This window comes from Emys orbicularis, chromosome 15 (assembly GCF_028017835.1).
Source record: "Emys orbicularis isolate rEmyOrb1 chromosome 15, rEmyOrb1.hap1, whole genome shotgun sequence".
In the NCBI taxonomy this organism is placed as follows: Eukaryota; Metazoa; Chordata; order Testudines; family Emydidae; genus Emys; species Emys orbicularis.
In genome coordinates this window covers 34,152,411-34,175,972 of record NC_088697.1, presented here as the reverse complement: position 1 = coordinate 34,175,972, position 23,562 = coordinate 34,152,411, and the positions used below count along the sequence as shown (strand labels likewise).

The following is a 23,562-nucleotide window of genomic DNA, read 5'->3' as shown; positions in this document are numbered from 1 at the left end:
AAGAGAATTAAATGATTTGATTGAATGTCCCTTAGAAAGAATTTAACTAACCAGCATGGAGCCAGCTGCTGCCATAACCTTTGCCCGGGGTCTAGAGTTTGAACTATAAAACACGTCTCTAAATAGGGGCAAGCAGGCTGAGCTGGGGGGGCGGGAGGGGGGGGGGGAGAAGAGCATGTGTCAGCCATAAACCAGACCAGGCCACACACTTGCCTCAGGACATGGGGGATAAATGTAAAGTGGCTCCCCCCACAGTTCCTGCCACTTGGGTCTGAACTAACACTCCCTCTCCCCCCCCCCAACCCCTGAAGCTGAAGTTGTGTTGGCCCCAATGCCTCAGGACACTAGGGATCTCAGCAGATGGCAAATGGCCAATTCCTTTGCTAAACAAGTGTGGGGTTATCAGCTCCTTGCTCAATAAACTGCAAGGTGTATTGAAGCTTCTGGCTCCCATTAAACTGGCCCCATACGACAAGCGAGAACTATCCATGGCACAGCATCTCAAGGTCCCAAATGCTGGCCTCATAGAACCCGGGCTCCCCACAGCTACGTAGGCGCCGAGAAGCCATAGCACTCAACTAACCCTTTACGCTCATCCCCAGGATAGACCCTCATCAGCAGGTGAGTTGAGACGTCTTCCCTCTTTTGGGGCAAACACTGCACATGTGAGCTGGCCAAAAGCTGCCTAGCGACTCTGCACCCCCTGAGTACCAGCTCCCCCTTCCCATACAGTTTTCTGGGGCTGGGGTGAGCCACATCTGGAGGCAGCTCCCTCCAAGGGCAGAGCCACCTCCAAAAGCAGCAGCAGCACCATCACTCTGTGCTGCTACACCCTTCCTCGGAGCATCTCCAAACACTTTGCAAACACTAATTAATTAAGCCACAACCTCAGGGCACCTTTCCAGCTCTAACGCTCCCAGCAGCAACCAGCAAACACAGCAGGGGGAAAAAAACCAGCCAACTAGGTCACAAGCTTCTAGGGTGCCTCCCTTCTACACACACAAGCCTTCGACTGCCTGCTGATACCCAAATGATGGACAGACCAACCTTCCTGTCTCCACCCGACTTCTACAGGGCCAATAATGGCCACTTCAGTCATTCTAGCTGTGAAGACAACATGGTCAAGTGGTTAGATCAGGATGCCTGACTCCAGAGCTCCGGGGTGCTATTCCTGGCTCTGCCACTCACCTACTGTGTGACCTTGAGCTAATCCCTTCCCCTTGTAGTACCACCGCATCCCAGTCTCTACACAGGGGGGTAACAGCACTCACCTGGGGGGCACCAATTTCTGCTTGCAGAGCTAGCTGGGCCCCCTGGATGGCCAATGCCCACTACTTGTCTGAGCTGCCAGAAGGCAGCTGGCTGGCTTCATGGAGAAAGTATTGCTCTTGTTTGAAGCCACATAAATGTCAAGCTGAAACCAGACTGTTCTGGCCTGCAGCATTTGTCAGACACGGTTAGATCCCAGCCGGGACTGAGAGTGGCTGGGTTTTTTTCCCTTTAATAAATGAAAAGAATCATGAAGGGGAAGGATGCAGAAGCAGTAATAATACTGCCAGAGCGATAACCCAATCAGGGGCACTTATGGTCTGGCTTTCTGGAAGAATAGACAGACTCCCAGCACGAGTGGCTCACAGTGAGTGTTGAATTAATGGGCAAAGCCATGGTCTCATGGCCAGTTACTGTAAGAGAGGGGATTGATTGGCAGGTTAATCTGCTCATCAGTTCCAGGCAGACCAAAGCTTAATTTATTTCCATTAAATCAGCTCTTCCGCAGATACAAGATTCCTGACCACATCTGCCTGCAGAATTATTTCATAGGAGTAAATTGATTATTATAATAACAATGTGCACTTGGTCTGAAGATCCCAAAGCACTTCACAGACATCCTGCAGCCTCACAACCCTTGTATCATTAGCTCTGTTCTATACCTGTGTAAATGACTTGCCCAAGGTCACAGTGTGAGGCAGTGACAGAGCTGGGAACAGAACCCACGTGTCTTGACCCCGAACTCTCATCACCTGGAGGAGAGACGTGCAAGCCGATTTCAGTCAGTTAAGTATTCCTGGATCAAGAGACAATGCAAATGACTGTACAAGAAAGGGAACGGAGACAGAGGTCACACAGGAAAGACAGCACTTCCCATTTGCAACAGGCAGGCCAAGAAAACCTGACACCAACTTTCCCTTGGTAATTCCCTCTGTTCCAGTCAGCTTGCCCCATTCAGGTAACCACCAGCAACCGCCTGACATGCCTCCAAATTCTATTGCAACGCACGCACAGGGATCTCCATACCTCAAACAAACACCGAATTCTCTGTGCTTCTCATCTGGAAGCACCAGCCTTTTGTTTCAGCTTGTGTGATCGACCAATGCTTAAAACACCAACACACCTGTCACTGGGAAGAACAAATCAAGAACAGCAACACCCTGGACTGTGCCAGGTCCCTGCCCAGAAAAGTGAGACCAGATAATATTTTGCCATAGTGACATGGTAAAACAAAGGCAGACTCCCACCAAATTGAGAACCAGGTGCAAACTGGGAGCCACAAGGCATGGTCAGAACCCAGAAAGAAGCAACTGTGCAGTTAGCAGGACAGAGGAGAGACTGAGACACAGACACTTTCCACCCCACATCCTAAATATGAGGGAGTGCAAGGAAGAGATTTCCTCAAATACCCAGAATCGTAAGAGATGTCTCATTGCAGAGAGACAAGGAAAATCTGCGCCTGACCACGGGAGACAGAACAACACAGCAGAGCCACCTGCCACCCGCTGAGGAATGACACACGCCTGGCCCTGGGGGATCAAGCCCCAGACACTGGGAGTGATCCCATCCTGAGGGGAGCAGACCTGCCCTGCAAAGACCGGAGCAGCCTAGCTTTTTTTGTACAGCCTGTCCTGCCAATAAAAGCTAACTGAATAAAATTGTGTCAATTCCTTCCTCCAACTGTACATATGGCCTTGGCTCCACAGTTACTTAGCTATGGGTGGCAGGGAAGGAAGGGCTGGGGCTGATGGGTCACAGAATTTCTGGGTCTGCCGCACACGTTCAGCCTGCAATAAGCAGCATCACAGGTTTGCCTGTATCAGGTCTATGCCACGCAGTCAGCAAAGCCCAACACCTCTGAATCAGAATCAGAATAATTCCTGCTGGCAAAGTGGCTGGATTGTCCTAAGAGTGAAAGCCCATAAGAGCCCTGCCCTCTACTGATCTCAAGACAGCAAATTCTCAGCACACCCCGTCTCCAAGGCACTGGATGCGGGAAGATGCTGACCAGGATGTCTGGGTCAGAATGAGACATTCTCTGAAGCACAGGGGAGGCCCAAGAATCTCCCAGTTTCCCCTTAGAGGGGCCTGGCATCGATATCCACAGGTTATGCAGGGCATAAAAGACCCAGCAGGGTGGATTGATTTAAACCAAAGTGATTTAAATCACCAATTTTAATCATGCTTTAAATCAGCATGCAGGAAACCTTGATTTAAATAATTGATTTTAATCTTGCTTTGCATTTGTACTTTTTAGTTATTTTCATAAAGAGATGTTGATTCTCATTGTTGGTAAACATTAAAACATGTTGATTTGCAACTAAATACAGCCTGTACACTGAAATCTGTTGCTTCTTTTTGCCAACCAGGAGGATATGCTATATCTATACACATTTATTTAAGCAATCGTATAGTTTAAACATTTATTCAGATTCTTACTTTTTACATTTTTATTAAGCAGATAATGATTAATTTTTTACTTGTGATTTGGTTCAATTTGGATGGAAATTCAAATTCAGTTAAAAATGCTCAAAAGCAGCTTTTTAATTTTGTTTTTATTAATTAAAAAACTACCTTAAATGTGCTGGATATAAAATAAAAAAAAGTTTACCAGAATATGTTTTGCATTTAAAATTAACTTATTAAACAAAAGTAGTAGTTAGGGAATTGAACCGATTTTTCTGGTCTTCAAGATTTTAGAATGAGTAGATCTCAACCCTCTCATACCTAGTTTTTATTAATAGATTGGAAGAGGAAAACAAGTTTTCCTGCTTTTTCAACTCCAATTGGTTTTTGAACTTTGACTGAACTAGTTATTGAATTGAAATAGTTGAATAAACTGAAAAAAATATTTTCTTTGCACCTGCAGAAAAGATACTGCTGTTGAAAGCTGGTTTAGCACTTCAATAAACTCTGGTTCCAGGTGCTTAGCCAGTGACTTCCAGTTCAGAGACCGACTTTCTTCAAAACTTCACAGCAAATATGTACTGCTTAATATTTTTTATTCAATTTAAATGATTTTAATAGATTACAGTAAGTTTAGGCCTTAACGTAGGTTGGTCATAATTTCACCTTTACATTTAAATAAGTTTATTTTTAAAAATAAAACGGTTTCTAATTTAAATACAAAAATCTGATTTTTTGGATAAAAAAATAAAGCTACCAATTTTCCAGGCCCTCCTCTTCATACAACCCGTTCTGTCCCTATGTCTCCCCAGTGCCCAGCACCATCGATAGTCATCAGGGATACAAACACATGCTAGCAAAGGACATTGCAGAGCTCTCTCTTCAAAACATCAGGGCAGGGTTGGCTACAGGACAGGTGAGGACCAGCCTTCAGCTTGGAGACCATTTTCAGAGGTGAATCAGACCAGCTGGACCAGCTCCCTTTGAAAAGCATCGCTTCGTGTTGAAACCACAGCAAGCCAGAATCCAGACGGCACCCTGGCTGACTGCAGTGTTGGGATCCGTGCCCTTAGGACCAGCACTCACTGCAGAGGCAGTCAGAGGCATTGAAGGGACAGAAATCAAATTACTTAAGAAAAGTGAATTCAGTTCTGCCTGGAGCCCTTGGTTGACATCGAACAGGGCTCTGTTGGATGTATCCAGTGGGAACCAGTGACAATTCCCCACTCTCATCCTAGGCTGACTCTTGTGTATGCAGGGAATGGATACTTCTATGCCATACACCAAAATGCCATAGTGAAAAGTCTTAAAAAGTGTAAGGCCCCTCCTCTCTAATTTCCACCCAGGCATGGTTCCTGGCCCTCCTGGGGTGTGTGTGCTAGGGGTCATGTACATTAGACAGCCCAGATATGCGCTCGAGACCGGCATGCAGGAAATAATTGTCTAGAAAGTATGTGCACACACACCCCTAGAAAAGCATGGGGTTCCAGAAGCTCTGACACACTCATTGGCTCCACATGCTCCCTTCCCTCGCATGCTAGCAGGTTAACAGCAGCACGTGGTCCCTCACACACACACTAGTGGGTATCAAGCTACCCCAGGCAGATTACTGCCAGGCTTGTGACACAGGCTGTCTCCTCTCCTTGTGCATCACCCTAGCTAGTTTGATACAGCCAATGCGGGCCCAGACAGCAGTCAGAGCCTGAGATGCTGCAGCTAGTGGCCCATTCCTCCATGCAAACAGCTAATGCCTTCTGTTCTACAGGCCCAGACAAACACAACCCTGATGCAACAGAGAAAGAGCTTATCTCCATTGGGGCTGCTAATAGTCTGCAAAGGGGACGATGACATTCTGAATTAAGCTCCCATCCCCTGACACCTGGGGTTTAGGGGCTGTGTGTGACTGCACAGCATGAGGAATCTGAGGTCCCTGCAGTGCTTCATTCTTAGGGAGTAGAACCCAAGCCTCTCCTGATGGGAGTGGGTCTCAGAGGACAGGTGGGATGGGCAAAGAGGAAAGAGGCCCCTCTCTTTTGAGCTTTGGTAAAGAGTGTGGGCCACATTCTGTCCTGGCTGTGCAGGGACAGCAGGGGAGCAGGGCAGAGAAGACTTTGCCCTACCTGTGTGCTTTCTCTTCCTGGGGGCTATGTCTGAAGACTGCCTATAGCCCCAAGGGGCCATTCTGGCAACCTGGAATAGCCAGAGCACAGCAACGTCCTGGCCACAACACCACGCCAGGAGCTGCAGGGGAGGTATGGAGTGTTAATGGAAGCTCTGCACAGCCTGAGAAGGTGTGTGGAGACAGCACATAGCCACTGGCCTGGATCAAAGCAAGGCCCATCTAGCCCAGTCTCCCATCAATAGTCAGTGGCAGCAGAGGGGGAGAACAGCCACAGAAGGTGAAGGAGACTTGCACTCCATGGAAAAAAGTAACAAGGAACCCCCGGGCTGAAGAAACAGCCTTTGAATCTTGCATTTATTCACCCTTACAGACAAGCGCTGCCTGCAGCTGCCCCACCCAGCTCCAGGAGGGTTCCCTGCTTTCAACACAATGGATGAGGCTCGTGACCTTGTGTTTTATGCTGTTCTGAGGGCTAGAAGGTCTCTGGAACCTGCCCTGTGACCAGGAGAACTGGTGTGAAATGCCAGCCAGGTCCTGTGTTCAGTCAAGGGTTCAGCTCAGGAGCTGCTACAATTAAACTCTTTGGAGACACGTATTAATAATTAACAAACAGAAGAGCAGTTGCTGAGCTGAGTCAACAGTGGGTGCAGGAACGGAAAGGCCACAAACCAGGGTAAATGCTGTTCATATACACGTAAATAGCAGGCATCTCTTACAAGCAGAGAGATCATTTTAGAAACATTTCAGTCCCCAACGCTGGGATTTTTTTCACCAGCCGGAAACACAAAACTCCTAACAGCTCCTCTATCAGGGCCCAGGGCCCCGATGGCCCCCGGCAGGAGTGGGGACACTGGTAGGTCTAAACGGGAGATCCAGTTAGTGCAGGGCTTTTCTCAAGATGGCCCTAGATCTGCGCTGGGTGACATCTGCATTCAGTGTAATGGAGTTTTTAACGGAATCTTCAATAACGATCATTTATGTAATGAGCAAATAGCAGCTTCGCCGGCCAAACCGCCTGCATGTTTCATTTATTAAAGTGGAGTGAACGGGGGCAGGTGGCACTCGGCCACATAAGCACTGCTCCCGCATGAGAAGTGGGGGCTAGCATCCCAGACAGCACTGCTTAAGGAGACACCGCATGGTCAGGGTCTGTGGTTACAATGTTGAGAAACAAAAAACGCAGGAGGGAGGGAGGGCCAGCAGGGCTCCACCACAGCCAGCATGGCTCCACCATGGCCAGCATTCCTTACACAGAACATGCCCTCCTGCCCCAGACAGCTTCACATGGGACTCTCACCAGGCTCCCGATTGGGTCCCAACACCAAGTCCTGGGGTGAAATCCTGGCCCCACTAACGTCAGCAAGGGCTCTGCTAGTAATCTCAATGGGACCAAGAATACACCCCTGGGGTTTCTCAGTGCCTCATTGATGTACTTTGCCCATGATGGGTGCTTGGGGGGAGGGATGCACTCTGCTATAAACTGCTGGTGCAGGATGCCAGCCTGACCTCCCCCTGACTGCCAAGCACTCAGCTCTTCAAAGTGCTTTTCAAACAGTAAGGAGTTTAGTCTCACAAGGAGTCGGGATCATGGGCCCTGTCACTGGATGAGTGCCCTTTAATGGGGCCTGGTCCCAGCCCCAAAGGTGGAGTAGCTGCTGAGGGGTCAGGTGACTAAATCAGAATGCACCTAGTGCTCATAAAAAGCCAGGAGATGCTCAGTTAGGAGGAGAGGGGAATCTGGAAGGAGGCTCCCACAGAAACCCCGGGGTTAGAGGCTCCAGGGAAAGCTGCCTCAAGAATCAAGGCTCTATAAAACAGTGATGGAAACTGAGCCCATGGGGGATAGAGGATTGTTTTGATTTTGTGTTTGTTTGGAGTTTACTGCCCAGGAAGGGGTGGACTCTGATGTGACTCAGCCTAAGTCACCGCAGCAACTGGATGTGCTGAAAGCTATGTAGGTTGGTGCAGTAGCATGCCATGCCACAAAGGGGTGTGCTCAGAGACTGCCCCAATACAAGCCCCACTGTACAGATAGAGGAATGCAAGCAGGAAAGGACTAGCCGTCAACAGCCAGACTCCCTTATTGGAAAGCCTCTGTGAACTCCCCCCTCTGCTCCCTCTCTATCTCCCAGGCTGGCTTCCAGTATTGCTGTGCTACCAGCACAGACTCTCGCTGAACCCTTCCCACTGTAGGCACCAAGTCAGCAAGTCTGTCTCAAGGGGCCATTAAGGAGGACAACATTTAGTCTGCATCAGTCAAAGCGCCTCACTGCCCAGCCCCAAGAAGGGTCAAGCAGGTGTCTTGGTGAGGGTGCTCTGGTAACAGCACATGAAGGGTTAAACCAAACACTGCTACAGGGAGTAGAAAGCTCAGCACTTGAGAGATGTTAAATCCTAGGTTGTGCAGGCCACCCTGTAGCTCAACCGGGCTGGGCCATATGCTGAACCATAACGCCAAGGTGTGGCTGTATGACCACGTTAGGAGCATGCTCTCACGGGAATGGACTTACTGAGCTATCAGACCTCACCTGCTTCCCCCAGAGTCACTCACTGCCAGCCCTAATGGCATCAGCTTTGGCTCAGCCTAAATAAAGGTCAGTCATGGCTGCAGCTGGAAGTAGGAGACTGGGCTTGATGGACAAATCTGCAAATCCTATAGACCAGTTCTGCCATCATACCAAGTAGAAAGGCTTAGGCCCAGCTCTGCAGCCCTTGCTAAAGGCAAAATTCCCACTGAAGCAAATAGGAGTGCTGCCTGAGTAAGGACTGCAGAACTGGGCCACGGCCTTTCCATTTGGTGTGATGGCAGAACTGGCCTATAGGAGCAGACCTGTCAATCAAGCCCAATCTCCCACTTCCAGCAGCAGCCTCCACCTGATCCTTCAGAAGCAAATGAGTCCCCTTCTCCCCTTCCTTCACTGGTGAGAGAGGGAGAAGTTCCTGCCTGACATCGCTGCCACTCTCCGGCTCTCCACAGGCACCAAACCCAGCACTGGTGACTCTCAGTGGCTCAGAGAGCGCAGCAACAACCTGGCAGAGAGTAGGGGTAGCTGCAGACTAAAAGACCACAGCACTGGACAGAAATGCCGATCTGAGCCCTGGCAGAGCTCCCTCCCGAAACTCCTCTCTCCAAGGCCCAGGGTTTGACCTTTGCCCTACTGAATATCTGGGCTCTGTTGAGCTCATTACACTCTGAGGCTTTGTCTACACCGGTACTTCGTGTGCAAAACTTTTGTCGCTCAGGGGTGTTAATACAATCCCCCCCCCCCCCCAAACGACAGAAGTTTTACTGATGAAAAGCTCCGGTGTGAACAGCACTTTGTCGGCAGGAGTGCAGACAAAGCTGCTGCCGCTCGTGGGGACGTGGAAGTTTTTGTCGGCAGGAGAGCTTTCTCCCGCCAACAAACAGCAGCTACACTGCGCGGCTTTTAGCGGCACAGCTGCAGTGGCACAGCCATGTCTGCTAAAAGCTGCATGGTGTAGACAAAACCTCAGTCTGCTGCCATTAACACTCACAGGGGGTATCTTCTTCCTCAGAGCAATCCCAGGCCCACAGGCACTGACACAACTCCCACCTGGGAGGTGGTTTATTATCCCCACATTAGAGGTGGGGAAACAAGCACAGAGAGGGGAAACTGACTTGCCTGAGTCAGCAGCAGAGTCAAGAATAAAACATAGGTGTCCTCACTCCCGGGCCCTGAGCATGGAGGATTCACCTACCTGCCGTGAGTCCATATGGGGCCCCAGGACTCCTTTCTGCAGCTGGGATCATGCTTTTCATCCACTTGGCCTCAGCAGGGTGATTAAACCGGAGGAAGGTTGACTGCCCCAGGCAGATCATGCACCCTTGGGGAAAGAGAGTGAGATGGAGCAGGTTATAGCACACAGTGAACATGGCCACCCCAGTCCTTGGGGGTCTCTCCTTCCACAATCCACCCCCAAGGGATTCATCACTGAACGCAGCCCAGCAGTTGGGAATCTCTGGCATGGCCATGGGAACTGGCAGGATCTCTGTCCCAAATATACCAGCTGGCTGTCTAGCTGCCCTGAGACAGCAGGCATGTTGATGGAATCACTCTTTGTATCACCGTAGCACCAGGATCCCGAGTCACGGAGCCGGACCCCACTGAGCTAGGCACAGAATCGTTGCCATTACACTTCCCTTCCTGAAGGACCACAAGGAGCTTTACGGAAGTCCCAGCAGGATTTACACCGAGCCAAGTCTAAACTCTACCCTGGGACACATGAAGTGATCCCGCTGCCCACACTGAAGCTGCATACACTGCTCCTGATGAAAGAGCCAGGCCTGAGGAGCCTCGGGGGGCAGAGAGACACCAAGAGAACCCTTAGCCCGCCCCTTTATGCCTGGCAGTGTAGCGTAAGCAGGGAGCACCCAAGTGCCAGGTACAGAGGGGTTGAGGGTGGGGCCTGGTGGGTTTTAGGCACATTGGAGATTTGTTGTCGGGTCACAGGGCTGATGTGGAACTCACAGAAGCTGGCGTGTCACTTTGCTCAGCGGGCACTGCAGATAGTACATGCTGTGAGGATGCACTAGAACAAGAGCTTATGGTGCAGGACCACAGCCTGTCAGGAGGCATGAGGCTATGAATGAATAGCTCCTGCACAAGCCTATTGGGGGTGGCTTGGGGGAAGCCCCTCAAACCTACTTGCTAACTAGACATCTGACCCTCCCCACTGAGCCATTCGCTTCCCGTCAGACATTCTGCTACTGGTTATTGCTCCGCCCATCTGTGCCTCCCAAGAATGGGCAGAGGGAGCCGCGCAAGGAGGTGGCAGCTTGGAAAAGAAGAGCCTTGTGCATCTTAAAGAGAGGAGCGCAGCAGTGCCTGCGCAAGGAACGCTGTGCTCCAGACTCAGACAATTGCTCTCTACTGCACAACCTTCTCTCTCCTACCTGGGAGGAGATGGGAGTATCCACCCACCCACCCACCCACCCACCCACCCAAAGAGCTTCAAGTCCAAGGGCAGCGAGGGAAATAAGAGCCAGTTTGCACAGAGACATGATGCAAATACCATAAGACTGAGGGATCACTGGGAGGCTGTTGTGCTGGGACCGCCGATTATGGGTGCAGTCACTGACTCACCATACCCAAGACTTCCTGCATCACCAGATCCTCCTTTCCTTTCCTAAGGCAGGTTGGGATACATGCAGCCCAGCTGTAGCGCTGCTTAGACATGGCCTGGCAGCAAGGCTGCATCAGTCCTAGCCAAACCTCCCTTTCCTGAGCAAGCTCATCTCACTGAAGCCAGCAATCTAGACCTGGCAGGATCTGCATTCAGGACAGGATGCGGAACTGAAACTGCTTTGTGGCACGGATGAACATCCATTCTCATCCTCCTGGACGCCTCTGCAGCGTTTAACATTGCTGAGCACAAGATACTGCTGTCTCACCTGAGGGAGGTGACAGGAGTCCAGAGTAATGCATTAAAATGGTTTGGGTCCTTCCCGCAGTTTGCATCCAAAGATGGGAAACTGCACCTCTACCACTACCCCTTGCTTGTGGGGTTCCACAAGGATCAATTCTCTCTCTGATCTTTTTCAACATTTATATCCAGCAAGTACGTGAACTGGTCAGATCACAGGGACTCAGGTGCCAGCAATATACAGATGACACAGCTCTATCTATCCTTCACTACATTCGACCACACCACTACCAACAAGATCGCCCAGTGCTTGGATGAGATCAGCTCATGGATGAAGAGCAGTTGGTTGAATCTGAACCCAAGCAAAACAGAGGTGATACTGGTGGGCAGAGGAAAGTATTTTGAGGAGTTTACAGCCACAGTACAGTGGTTGAAGGTTCACATCCACAATTTGTCATAGAATCATAGAATCATAGAATCATAGAATATCAGGGTTGGAAGGGACCTCAAGAGGTCATCTAGTCCAACCCCCTGCTCAAAGCAGGACCAATTCCCAACTAAATCATCCCAGCCAGGGCTTTGTCAAGCCGGGCCTTAAAAACCTCCAAGGAAGGAGACTCCACCACCTCCCTAGGTAACGCATTCCAGTGCTTCACCACCCTCCTAGTGAAATAGTGTTTCCTAATATCCAACCTGGACCTCCCCCACTGCAACTTGAGACCATTGCTCCTTGTTCTGTCATCTGCCACCACTGAGAACAGCCGAGCTCCATCCTCTTTGGAACCTCCCTTCAGGTAGTTGAAGGCTGCTATCAAATCCCCCCTCATTCTTCTCTTCTGGAGACTAAACAATCCCAGTTCCCTCAGCCTCTCCTCATAAGTCATGTGCTCCAGACCCCTAATAATTTTTGTTGCCCTCCGCTGGACTCTTTCCAATTTTTCCACATCCTTCTTGTAGTGTGGGGCCCAAAATTGGACACAGTATTCCAGATGAGGCCTCACCAATGTCGAATAAAGGGGAACGATCACGTTCCTCGATCTGCTGGCAATGCCCCTACTTATACAGCCCAAAATGCCGTTAGCCTTCTTGGCAACAAGAGCACACTGTTGACTCATATCCAGCTTCTCGTCCACTGTGACCCCTAGGTCCTTTTCTGCAGAACTGCTACCTAGCCATTCGGTCCCTAGTCTGTAGCAGTGCATGGGATTCTTCCGTCCTAAGTGCAGGACTCTGCACTTATCCTTGTTGAACCTCATCAGGTTTTTTTTGGCCCAATCCTCTAATTTGTCTAGGTCCCTCTGTATCCGATCCCTACCCTCTAGTGTATCTACCACGCCTCCTAGTTTAGTGTCATCTGCAAACTTGCTGAGAGTGCAGTCCACACCATCCTCCAGATCATTAATAAAGATATTAAACAAAACCGGCCCCAGGACCGACCCTTGGGGCACTCCGCTTGAAACCGGCTGCCAACTAGACATGGAGCCATTGATCACTACCCGTTGAGCCCGACGATCTAGCCAGCTTTCTATCCACCTTACAGTCCATTCATCCAGCCCATATTTCTTTAACTTGGCGGCAAGAATACTGTGGGAGACTGTATCAAAAGCTTTGCTAAAGTCAAGGAATAACACATCCACTGCTTTCCCCTCATCCACAGAGCCAGTTATCTCATCATAGAAGGCAATTAGGTTAGTGAGGCACGACTTCCCTTTGGTGAATCCATGCAAGAAGCCTGGGAAACAAGCAGGGAGTCAATTCAGTCCAGTCTAGGAGTACTCTTGGATTCCTCACTGACTGAGCTCTCACATTGCAATGGCCATGAATAATGCTGTCTATCACCTTTGGTTGGCTAGGAGACTCCACCCCATCCTGACAGAAGGTGACCTGGCCTCAGTTATTCATGCTTTTGTCATCTCTCAGCTGTACTTCAGTAACGTGGCATACCTGGGCATGAAACTTTCAGCACTTCGGAAATTCCAACTAGTAGAAAACACTGCAGCGCGTTTCCTCAGCAGCACTGGCTACCATGAATGCATCACACCTGTCTTCCACTCTCTGCATTGGCTTCTCATAAAATATCAAATCAAGTTCAAGGTCTCAGTCCTTCTCGTCAAAGCGCTCCATGGCCTGGGCCAAGGATAGCTAAAAGACCGTTTAATGCGCTAGGATAAAGATTGTGGTCAACAACTTTGCTCTTTTGGCACAATGGAATTCTCAACAATAGGAGTAAAGCTTGTTTGTGAGGGAGACAGAACCTTCTCTGAGGGCAGTCCAAGACTGTGTTATGAACTCCCCAAGAACTAAGGACCATCACAAATCTCACCACTTTCCACTCCAAGAGCAAGGCACATTTCTTTGACCTTGTCTTCTCTAATATAAACATATAGCAACAGGTATATTTATTTAAACAAACAAAAACAAAAAAAACCCAAAAAACCTACCAAAACAAGACACTCCTTTACAAATGCTTCTCCCTCTGGGCAGAGAATGAGAGAACAAATATGTGACAGACACGTATTCACATTGTTTAATGCATTAGTGGAAGGTGCTCAGATGTTACAGTAATAAGCGTGATATAAAAACCTATATAGAACAGAATAGACTCAGCCTCTGCTATTCCACACTGAGACCAGGCCTTTGCTCTTCACTTGTGTGTTATTTTCCACCTTGCACTCATGACAGAAAGCACAAGACACAGAGAGAAAGTGTTGGAAAGAGGCAGGATGGAGCCAGGAACAGCTGGGCTTCAAGGTACGGCCCAGCCCTGAGGACTCTTCCTAGGGACAGGCTGTTCTGCCATCTTCAGGGACCAAGGAGAGAGGCTGAAATCTAGGGTATATCTCCTCCCCCCATTTCCTTCCCCCAAAGCATCATGGAAATGAGGGAGTACACAGCATCTTGAGCAAGAGGGTGGGGAAACACAAGTATGGATAGGGTGCATGGTTCCAGGGGGAAGCGGGATTGTGTGCAGGATTCACCTTTTACTGGAAGTCAGCAACATCGCAGGGATGCCACAGCTGGCAGTCTGCACTGCAGACAAGACAGCTCCTGTCTGCACGAGCAAATCATCTTTTTGGGCCAAAACCAACTGACTTCTCTGGAGAAAGCTGGTGATGAGCCATGAGTGTGGAATGTGGCTTGGGGGATGTGCAGACAGGCGTATAAACACAGGCCTTGTACATACACACATCAGCGCCAAATGCCGAACCCGTGCCACCTGCCTCCCACCAGCACACGATTGCTATCATTCCCTAGGAGAGGGGAAGGCACTCATGGCTGATGCATGTGCATGGAGGCTGTTGGGGTAAAAAGGCCATCACTGAAGACTAGGAGCCTGATTTTCAAAATGATCTGGGCCCACTGACCTCACTGGCAGCTGCAGGTCAGCGCCTCTGAAATCAGGGCCCATGATGAGTTCTATAAATGGGGGAGGATCGAAGAGTGACTCTGCCCCTGGGCTGGATGGAATGCACTCCCGGACTCTCCGAATCACCAACCCAGAGAAGACCAGGTCCCAGCACTGTGTTTCCACGTGGAAAGTGAATTACTACCTTATTAAAAAGGGAGTATGCCTTTCCTGGAGTCCCTTGGCTAGCCACGTGGCCAGTGCATTCAGCTTCATGCAGCCAGCAAACCAGTAACTAGCCCTGACCCAATACATCAGTGCAGGCACTGGGGCTCTTTTTTGGGACAGGTAAGGTGTTACAGGTTTTGGTAAGTAATATTTATATAGGGCTAAGTGGCAACACTCCTCAATATCAACAAACTGCTCCCTTCGAGTATCTGCTGAGAGCTCTCACTCCACTTCCCCAGGCAATCTCACACTTCCCGTTGTTGATCAAAGGGGAATTGGGGAGAGGAGAGAATTTTTCCCTACAAAGCAGTAGGGCTCCTAACATGTTATTGGTAGCTTTCTGTTCTTACACCACTTTACTTTCGGTCTCAGGCTGTTCCCCAGTCTCCTCCCATTCCTTAACAGAGGGAGCACTGTATAGCTGCAAGAGAAGGAGATGGGTGTTTGCAACTCCCAGGTTCTATTCCTGGCCTTGCCACAAATTCCCTGTGAGCTGGATAAGTCACTGCTTTGTGCTCAGTTTCCCCATGTACAATTATAGGGGCTTCATACAGCTAAATTAACGTTTATAGCAAATATATATTCAATGCCAAAAAACTATATTAACCCAGAGTTAAGGTTGCTTGGTGGTACAGTAGAACCTCAGAGTTATGAACTGATCGGTCAACCACACACCTCAGTTGGAACTGGAAATATGGAATCAGGCAGCAGCAGAGAGAGGAAAAAAAAAAAGAGAAGCAAATACTCTGTTAAACGTAAACTACTAAAAAAATAAAGGGAAGTTTAAAAAAAGATTTGACAATGTAAGGAAACTGTTTCTGTGCTTGTTTCATTTAAACTAAGATGATTAAAAACAACATTTTTCTTCTGCATAGTAAAGTTTCAAAACTGTATTAAGTCAATGTTCAGTTGTAAACTTTTGAAAGACCAACCATAACGTTTTGTTGAGTTATGAACATTTCAGAGTTATGAACCACCTCCATTCCTGTATTGTTCGTAACTACTGTATATCATCCCCTTCCAGACCACGGAGTTGAGTAAAACTCAAACTTATGAAAACCAGGAAATATACAGTTAAGGTTGCCCATGCTACCTTAATTCTTCCCTCTTTCAGCAATGTCCCAATACACCCCACTAATACATAGCTTTACTCTGCCAATCCCACAGTTGTTGAAATGTACAAGCTCTTTATCTCCTTTTACAATCCATTCCTCTCACCCACAGGATTCCACCTCACACTATTAAAGGTCAAAAAGGAAAAGGAAAAAAAAAAGTCAGGATTAAAGCATTTAAAATGTCAGGAATGGAAACCCTCTAGCCATTTTTCTGTACCGAGGCATGGGCAGTGTAACAAGTGCACATTTTCTTCAATACTGTTCTCAGTTTGAGTCCCCCAACAACGTAGGCTATGTCTACACTGGCACTTTTGTTGATGCAATTTTTGTTGCTCAGGGGCTTGAAAAAACACTTCCCTGAACAACCAAAGCTTTAACGACGAAAAGCACCTGTGTGGACAGTGCTTCAGCGAGGGCTCCTGCCGATGAAGCTACTGCCCCTCGTTGGAGGTGGTTTTATTTTGCCGCTAGGAGAGCTCTCTCCTGGCAATAAAGAGCAGCTCCACAGCCCACCTTACAACGGTGCGGCTGCTGTTGTAAGGTGCGCAGTGTAGACATAGTCTTAGTGAGTGCCACATATTTCCTTAGGTAAAACTTTACAGTTTGAAACCAGGTTGACCTGCATAACTTCAATAGTTTGGTCTTTAGTGCTGGGCAAAACCAAAAACCACATACCTAAAAGCTTTTTTTAATATGGCTGGTTTGTGGGGGGCTGGGAGGGAGAGGCTTATATCTCTGGAACCCTTGGCTCAAATGACTCCAAATATGGGTCACTAATCCAACCCCCACACCCAACTGAGGCACACCAAATTTCACAGAAATCTGATAAAACATGTCAATTTTAGAGTACTTTGAAAGATGAACCTTTAAATAGATGCTGTGACAGAACCTTAACGATAGTGGTGCTGCTGCACAACTACAATAAAGTTTAATTGACAGACAGGATTTTGAGCTGTGGCCAGGGCTGCTGGAAAGGGGATTGCAAATCACAATCTTTGCTCAAGTCCCAAGCAGTGTTTAGCAACTGTCCCTCACACTCATGAGGAGTGGAGACCTTTGTCACCTTGAAGGCTGTGGGAACACTCTGGCTAGAACTGTCACCTCCAGTCCTAAGGTGAGGGGACGCTGGGGAGAGCATACTCCACCACAGAGCATGTCGGCCCTGCCAGAATCCATCCCCTCTACTCTAGAGCCGCTGCGCTTCTTGCTCTAACATGGACAGGTCTCTGTGAGCAGCAGGGCTACAACAATGGTGTCACTGACCCCTTTTTTCCAGTTACAATTCCTGGCTGGAAACTCAGAGATACATGCAAGTGGATACAGTGTATTTAAAGATCCCCTGGGGGCGGAGGGGTGGTACAGGGGGATATAGCCATGCCAAATGCCAGACCATCTCTGTACAATTTAATTTCATAATTCAATATACACACAAATCTCTCAACACATGACAATTACTGCAGTGGATAATATAGTAAAGGGAGAGAGGCTGGTTGGTATATTCCTCACTTCAGGACTCCTTAGGTCTATAGGCTGGGTTGCGCCAGCTCTGCTACAAATTCATTGTGTGACACAGGGCAAGTCACTTCAGATCTGTCTCAGTTTCTCCAGCAGTAAAATGGGGTCAATATCACCTTGGAAGTGGGTTGTGAAACTCAGTGTTAGAAAAGCCCATGGAGAGCCTAATCCAAAAGTAAATAGGGCATCTTTAAAACAAGGAGCCTAGAGTCCAGCAACTACATCCATATCAGGCACCTAAATAAGTGGTTGAATTTCAGAGGTGCTGAGCACCCACAGCTCACATCATGTGCAACAGTCATGCTCAGCCCCTCAGAGTCCAGCAATAGGTGCCTAATGCTAGGTTTGAAAGTGCTGGTTATAGAGAATAGGCAGATAATTCTGCTGGCTGTAGCTGTTCCTGTTAGCTCCCTCCTGACCAAGCCCCACATAAGAGGTCAAGGCTTTAAATATCTTTATGACAAGTTTTGAGTGGGCAGAGGAGAAGGTGAGGGTGGCGAGTTACTTCCTTTTCAGCAGGGTCTGGTTGGGCCTCTCTGATGGCATCCACATGTCTTCTTTCACAGAAGCTGCTACATTACGCACCATCAGCCAAGGACGGGCAAGGTGCGGTCTCAGCAAAGCTGCCGAGACCTTATAGTCAAGAGCATGGATCATTCTTGTAAGGGGGCCTAAGGGAAGCGTGGTACTTGGATACTCATCCCAGGAGCGTTTTAGACTGACACCAGGATAGCTGACACAATGACTGTCCAGGGAGGTGGCATGGGGCAGTGAATTAGATACAGGACTGGGGCTCAGGAGAATGGGGTTGTCATGGACTCAGTGTGGACACACTGCCTCTCTCTGGTGGGTCAGGGGCAGAGCTCACAAGGAGGAGGCTATTTACCCACCTGTGTAAAGTGTTTCAAGGGCGACAGATGTACAGGACACACACATGGCAATTATAATTAGCCACGGTTGCTATGCCCAGCCCAGCCTGTCCCTTCCTTCTAAGCAGCCCTTTCAGACAGTGAGGAAGGAGAAGACATAAATTTGTACAAGCAAATCCATAACCGTGCCAGACTGCAGCATCCAGCTCTTGCTATACACCTCTGGTCTGTGAAACGCTTCCTGTTCCCGTACCTCTTTCTTTCCTGACTGGTCCTGAGACGAGAAGATTCCCACATCTGTAAGCTGATCCCAGGGGACTCAGGATGTGCTGTACCAGATCAGACCATTTTCAGCAATTCCAGTTCCTAGCCTAACATGGAGGCGTCAGCAGGCAGCAGAAGAGACCACAGAGCACCTGGGACAATGCTGCACCTGGGTGGGAGGTTATTCTTCCTCACCCCCTACAGGAACCAGCACACGCTCTGAAGCACGAGCCCCAACTACAGCCATAAAGGTCAATATCAGTCAGGGCCAGCAAGGCCCAGCAGTGTTTGACTCTGCCCCTGGGGTGGCACGCCACACACTGCACAATGAAGGTTTTTTTTCACCTGCTGCTCACATCATCCAGCAACCCCCTTGCTTTCGCCACCCGGCACAGGAAGAGGAGGAAAGGACTGATCTCTCTCCTTGCCAGGCTGAGCAATGCTGGGGGCTGGAATCTCTCCTGGAGGGTGGCAAGGCTCAGAGACTGTGTGGAATTTCCTCTGGGCTCTGGCCTGACCACAGGCAGGACCATTCCTGCTTCAATTGCCTGGCATAGTCTCCCCGGCTGACCCATGTGCTGTTTGTTCATGGCCTGTTGGGTGCAAAGGAGTGAGCAACCATGCTTGCCATCTAGCCCTGCTTCTGTTGCTATCGACATGCCTGACCAAGTCCCAGAGCAGTGCCAACAAGTCACACTTTAGAGGCAAGGATCTCAACCCAGAAAAGGCCAGAGCCGCTCCTAAGTAGAGCCCCACCGCTGACCCTGACTCAGTTACCAGAATAAAGACCTGCAAAAGGGGAGCAGAAGGCAGAGCTAACGGAAAGTAGAAATAAGAAGCACAGACCCTTCCTGTCTGCAGTGGACAGGAGAGAGTCTATAGCACAGAAATCTCAGACTTGCAGCCTGGAGAAGAGAGTATGTTGTTATATATCCAACTAGCAAGAAAGAAGAGGGTGAACTGCTTCCCCTGGCTGGGGAGGAACTGAACATTCAGAGTTTGGAGGGAGAGTCAGACGCTGCAAAGGGTTTGGTATGCTGACAAATGCTGATCTATATCCCGGTCTGATTCTCCTCCTATTGGGGAAGTTCCCCGACGTCTGTGTAATGGGACTCGAATAAGTGAGGGAAGAACCAGGTCATGTTCTAGCTTAGTCAGATGGCGAATACAGAAAATCAGACTCATTTAACCCTTTGCCCTCCACTAGCTCCCACCATCAGATGATCTCAAAGCATTTTACAAACCTTCACAAACAAGCCCCCACCCCACCCCACCCCACGACTTACGGACCCGACTAGGCCCACGGGGCAGACGTTAGGCTCAGGCACAGAAAGAGGAAGGGCCCAATAGCAAGAGGTACGGGGGATCCACATTTGCAGGGTGTAGTGACTCAGGAGCAGATCTCAGGAGCCCTGCTGCCAATTCCTGTGCTCCACCCCCACAAACTGGAGGAAAAAGTTAAGGTTGAAACTTAAAGCCAAACAGCAGGAAACCCGGTGCCCAGGTCAGCTCTCTGCCCATAGGGCCGGGCTCTCAGAGATGTTGTTCCAGTGCTACAGACCCAGGCTAGCCCTCAGCACCAGACAGAATGCTGCCACATGGTACCCCAAAGTCAGAGGCTGGCAAGCGATGTGCCATCATGTGTGACTCCACCCCAGAGCACTGACTGGGGGTGGCATTCCTAGGCCCAGCTTCCCTCCCCTGTTCTGTGTTGAGCAAGGAACGCACTGCAGAACATGTCTATGGGACCTGCAGTGGGAGGGGAAGGAGCTGGAATGCTCCCCAGACACGCCTAGCTTTGAAGCACTTTGCCAATCCCCTGGGGAACCTTGCTTTTCAGCTTCAGCCAGGGCTGAAAATACCTCCCTCCAGGGGATGGTTCTTCGTGCATACAGGAGGGAAGGAACTTCTGTCTTGGGGGAGTGGGATGTGCAAGGGGAGTGAGATGTGCAGGGAAAAATAATCATAGGAGAAGGAGAGGGGCTGGGACGCTCCCCTTTTCCCCCCGAGTGGGTGCTGTGGGCCGGAGCAGCAGAGCTAGGACAGACATCCAACACCATGAAGGGAAGGGGAGGAAGCTCTACAGAGCACCTAGTTGCTCACGTTTAGATTATCATCACGCACAGAATGTGCCAGTGGCAAGAATTTGCAGCAAGGCTTGGGGCAAAGAGGAGCCCAAGCAGGAACCTCTACCTATCTGTGACACTGGCACGGGGCCAGTATAGATGTTAACCAGCCCTTTATTAAGACTTGGGGTTGGTCTGAAAGCCCAGATCAAAACACCCCTGGGTCCTCCACCCCAAGCACACCAAATGAGAGAGGGCAGCATCAGCTTTCTGCCACCTGGACTGTAGAGGGAGCATCCCAGCAGGCAACACCATACTGGGCTGAGCAGCCCGGCAGGCAGAGCCAGCAGGTAGCAGTATGGCACTTGCCTCCACGGGTCACAGGCAAACAACTGGAACCTTTACTGTGTTAACAGAACACGAACATCCTGTGGCCATTCAAACATCTGGAGGGACATCCCATCACTTGGTGGGATGTGGACATGGAGACAGGCTGAGAAACAAATACTTCTCCCCAGGGGGAGTAGAGGGAGACTCTACACCACCACCACCACTTTGTAGTCAAGCCCCGGTTCCACAGGGCAGATCTGCCAGGACAGCTACGCCAGGGCTGTCCCCTGCCTCCCAAGGGAGAGGACTGCCCTAGGGACCTCTTGCTCTATTGTGGCAGGAGGGACACCCCATGTGACACCCCAAAAGCAGCGCAACAGCTCAGCATCAGGAACAACCATAACAGGAGGCTCAGGTGCCTGGCACAACACATGCCCCTCTCCCAGGGAACACCCTCCAATGGTTCTCAATGACTGAGGGCCTGTGCAGGGAGCTGGGGGGCATTTCTGCTGCTGTGGGGCCCCTAGATCAACACCCCTGTTGATGACAGACAGACAGAGCTATCTCAGCAGAGCGCACAAGGCTTGATTGAGACTTGGTTGGCCACACTGCTATGGGAGGCCAAGGGCACTACACCCAAGTCAGGGAGGCAGTGAATGCACTATGGGCGCCAGACTGCCGAACCAAACAGCAACGACATCAGACAGACAGGCCTCTTAATGCTTCAGGAGATCCCAGATGTGCTTTGAACCAACCCCCTGATATCAGACACTAATGAGTAGGGTCTCTGAAGAGGGTTGGGGAGGGAGGGTGAGAAGGTGCTAAACTGGATGGAATAGCCTATAGAAATCACCTCCAGCATCCATCTGTCCAAAGTAATGAACTCCCAGGAAGACAGAAAATGGGAGAGACGATACCCATAAGGGTGGAAGCGGGAATAGGTTCAGTGTAGGATCCAGAGAGGAAAACAGTTTGTGGCCTTCGACCAATGGGTCAAAATGGTTGTTTTGAGGATGTTGCCAACTACAGTGACACTGTGGAGGACGGCCCTTTTCAGTGAATCTGGGCTTCTTCCTGTAGGGTTCAGCCAGTCTCGTGAGCTGGTAGTGGACTAGATGAGATGTCTACAATCTACTATATTTTTTCTTTGTCACGGGTATATAAATGCCCAGTGATTGTAGTGTCACCTGGGCATCTTCAGGAGAATGAAGGGATCCACCCGTGGCGCTGCTGCACAACTTAGGTCCTTCGAAGGTAAGGTCCTTGATGGCATTTTGTACCTTCTGGGGGAGGCTGGAGACTGCAGCCAAGATGCTCTGCGCACAACTACTGCCATAGCCATGGAACTTGCAGCTGTATTGGCAGCATCAAGAGAGGCCTGGAGAGAAGCCTTGATGATTTTATGGCTTTTATGAGGGCCTGAAATTGTTCCCTCTTGTCCTGTGGCAGATATTCAATAAAAGATGAAAAATGTGTAATAATTCGTAAAATCATATTTTGCCCTCAGGGTTTGGCAACTGGCTCCTCTGAACTGCAATGAGGCCAAGGAGTAGCTTTTGCGGCCAAGGAGGTCTAGCCATTTCCGTTCTCTGTCAGATGGTGTTGATCGGCAACAATGTTGTCTGTTTCATTCATTAACCACCTCAACAACCAGGGAGTCAGGCATCTGGTGAGGAGGAAGATTTATGGGAAGGAGGCACTTATTCTTCCCCAGCTGGCTCTTGCGCCTCTGTAAGCAACTCCTGCAGAACAGGACCTGGGCTTGGTGCTCTTGGCATGACCTCTTACACAATGGAACCCTGTAGAAGAGCTCGCCATCAGGGGCCCCCGGTTCCAAAAACCCATTGTGGTGGGGCATAAGGGAAGGGGGTTGGACCCCCAAGGTTATTCTTGCCAATATTGCTGGGTACACCACCTGCTGGGAGTTTCTTCCTCAGGGTACACTTCAAGGAGGGGTGGCTGAAATGGAAAGGTAGGGGAGCCTTGAATAGACACCTCAGAAGCGAATGAGATGTCCTCGCCCATGACCATCAGAGGAGGAGAAGAAAATGGTGCCGGTAACAGTGTTTGTGCTGGTAACATGATGAGTCCTGCAACTGCACCAGTACTGAGGGCTGAGGTGTTGTTGGCTGGTAAGGGAATTCCAGATAATATGTCAGTACCAACCGGAAGTCCCTCTCAGTACCCTCTAAAGGTTGGTGTGGAACCAGTGGCTGTATCAGCACTGGAGGATGAGTAGTTGACGCAGATGGAAGGGTCGACTCCAGGAGATAAGTCAGTACCAGCTGGGAATGTCGTTCGGTACCCCTACCCCTCAGCAATGGTAACTCACATTCCTTATGGAAGAGGACCCTAGAAAGTACTGGGTACTCTGAAATCAGTACATCAGGAAGTATCGAAGATGGTACCAAAGTGTAGTCCATGTGTTCTCCGTGGCTGGATAAAGACACTGTTACTGATGACTATTTCAGTTTGGATTTAGAAGAGTCCTTGTGTTTTGAAGGCACTGAGTCCAGTACGGATATTGGTACTGCTCCAGGCTGTTTACTGGATGTGATTCTCAGTACATGGTGTGATCTTTTTATCCAGTGACAAGATCTCAGTACCACAGGAGATGGGCGCCTTAGCAGTACCCATGCCAGGACAT

The 23,562-nt window shown here is 49.6% G+C and overlaps 1 protein-coding gene across 1 annotated transcript in view; it reads right to left on the bottom strand.

Annotated features, from left to right (window-relative positions):
• Nucleotides 1-23,562, bottom strand: part of PHLDB1 (pleckstrin homology like domain family B member 1) — a 98,730-nt gene that overhangs the window by 51,447 nt on the left and 23,721 nt on the right. Inside the window, exon 4 of the mRNA XM_065417073.1 lies at nucleotides 9,518-9,643. Within this exon, the coding sequence (XP_065273145.1) occupies nucleotides 9,518-9,643 (126 nt within the window). The remainder of the gene's footprint in view (nucleotides 1-9,517; nucleotides 9,644-23,562) is intronic.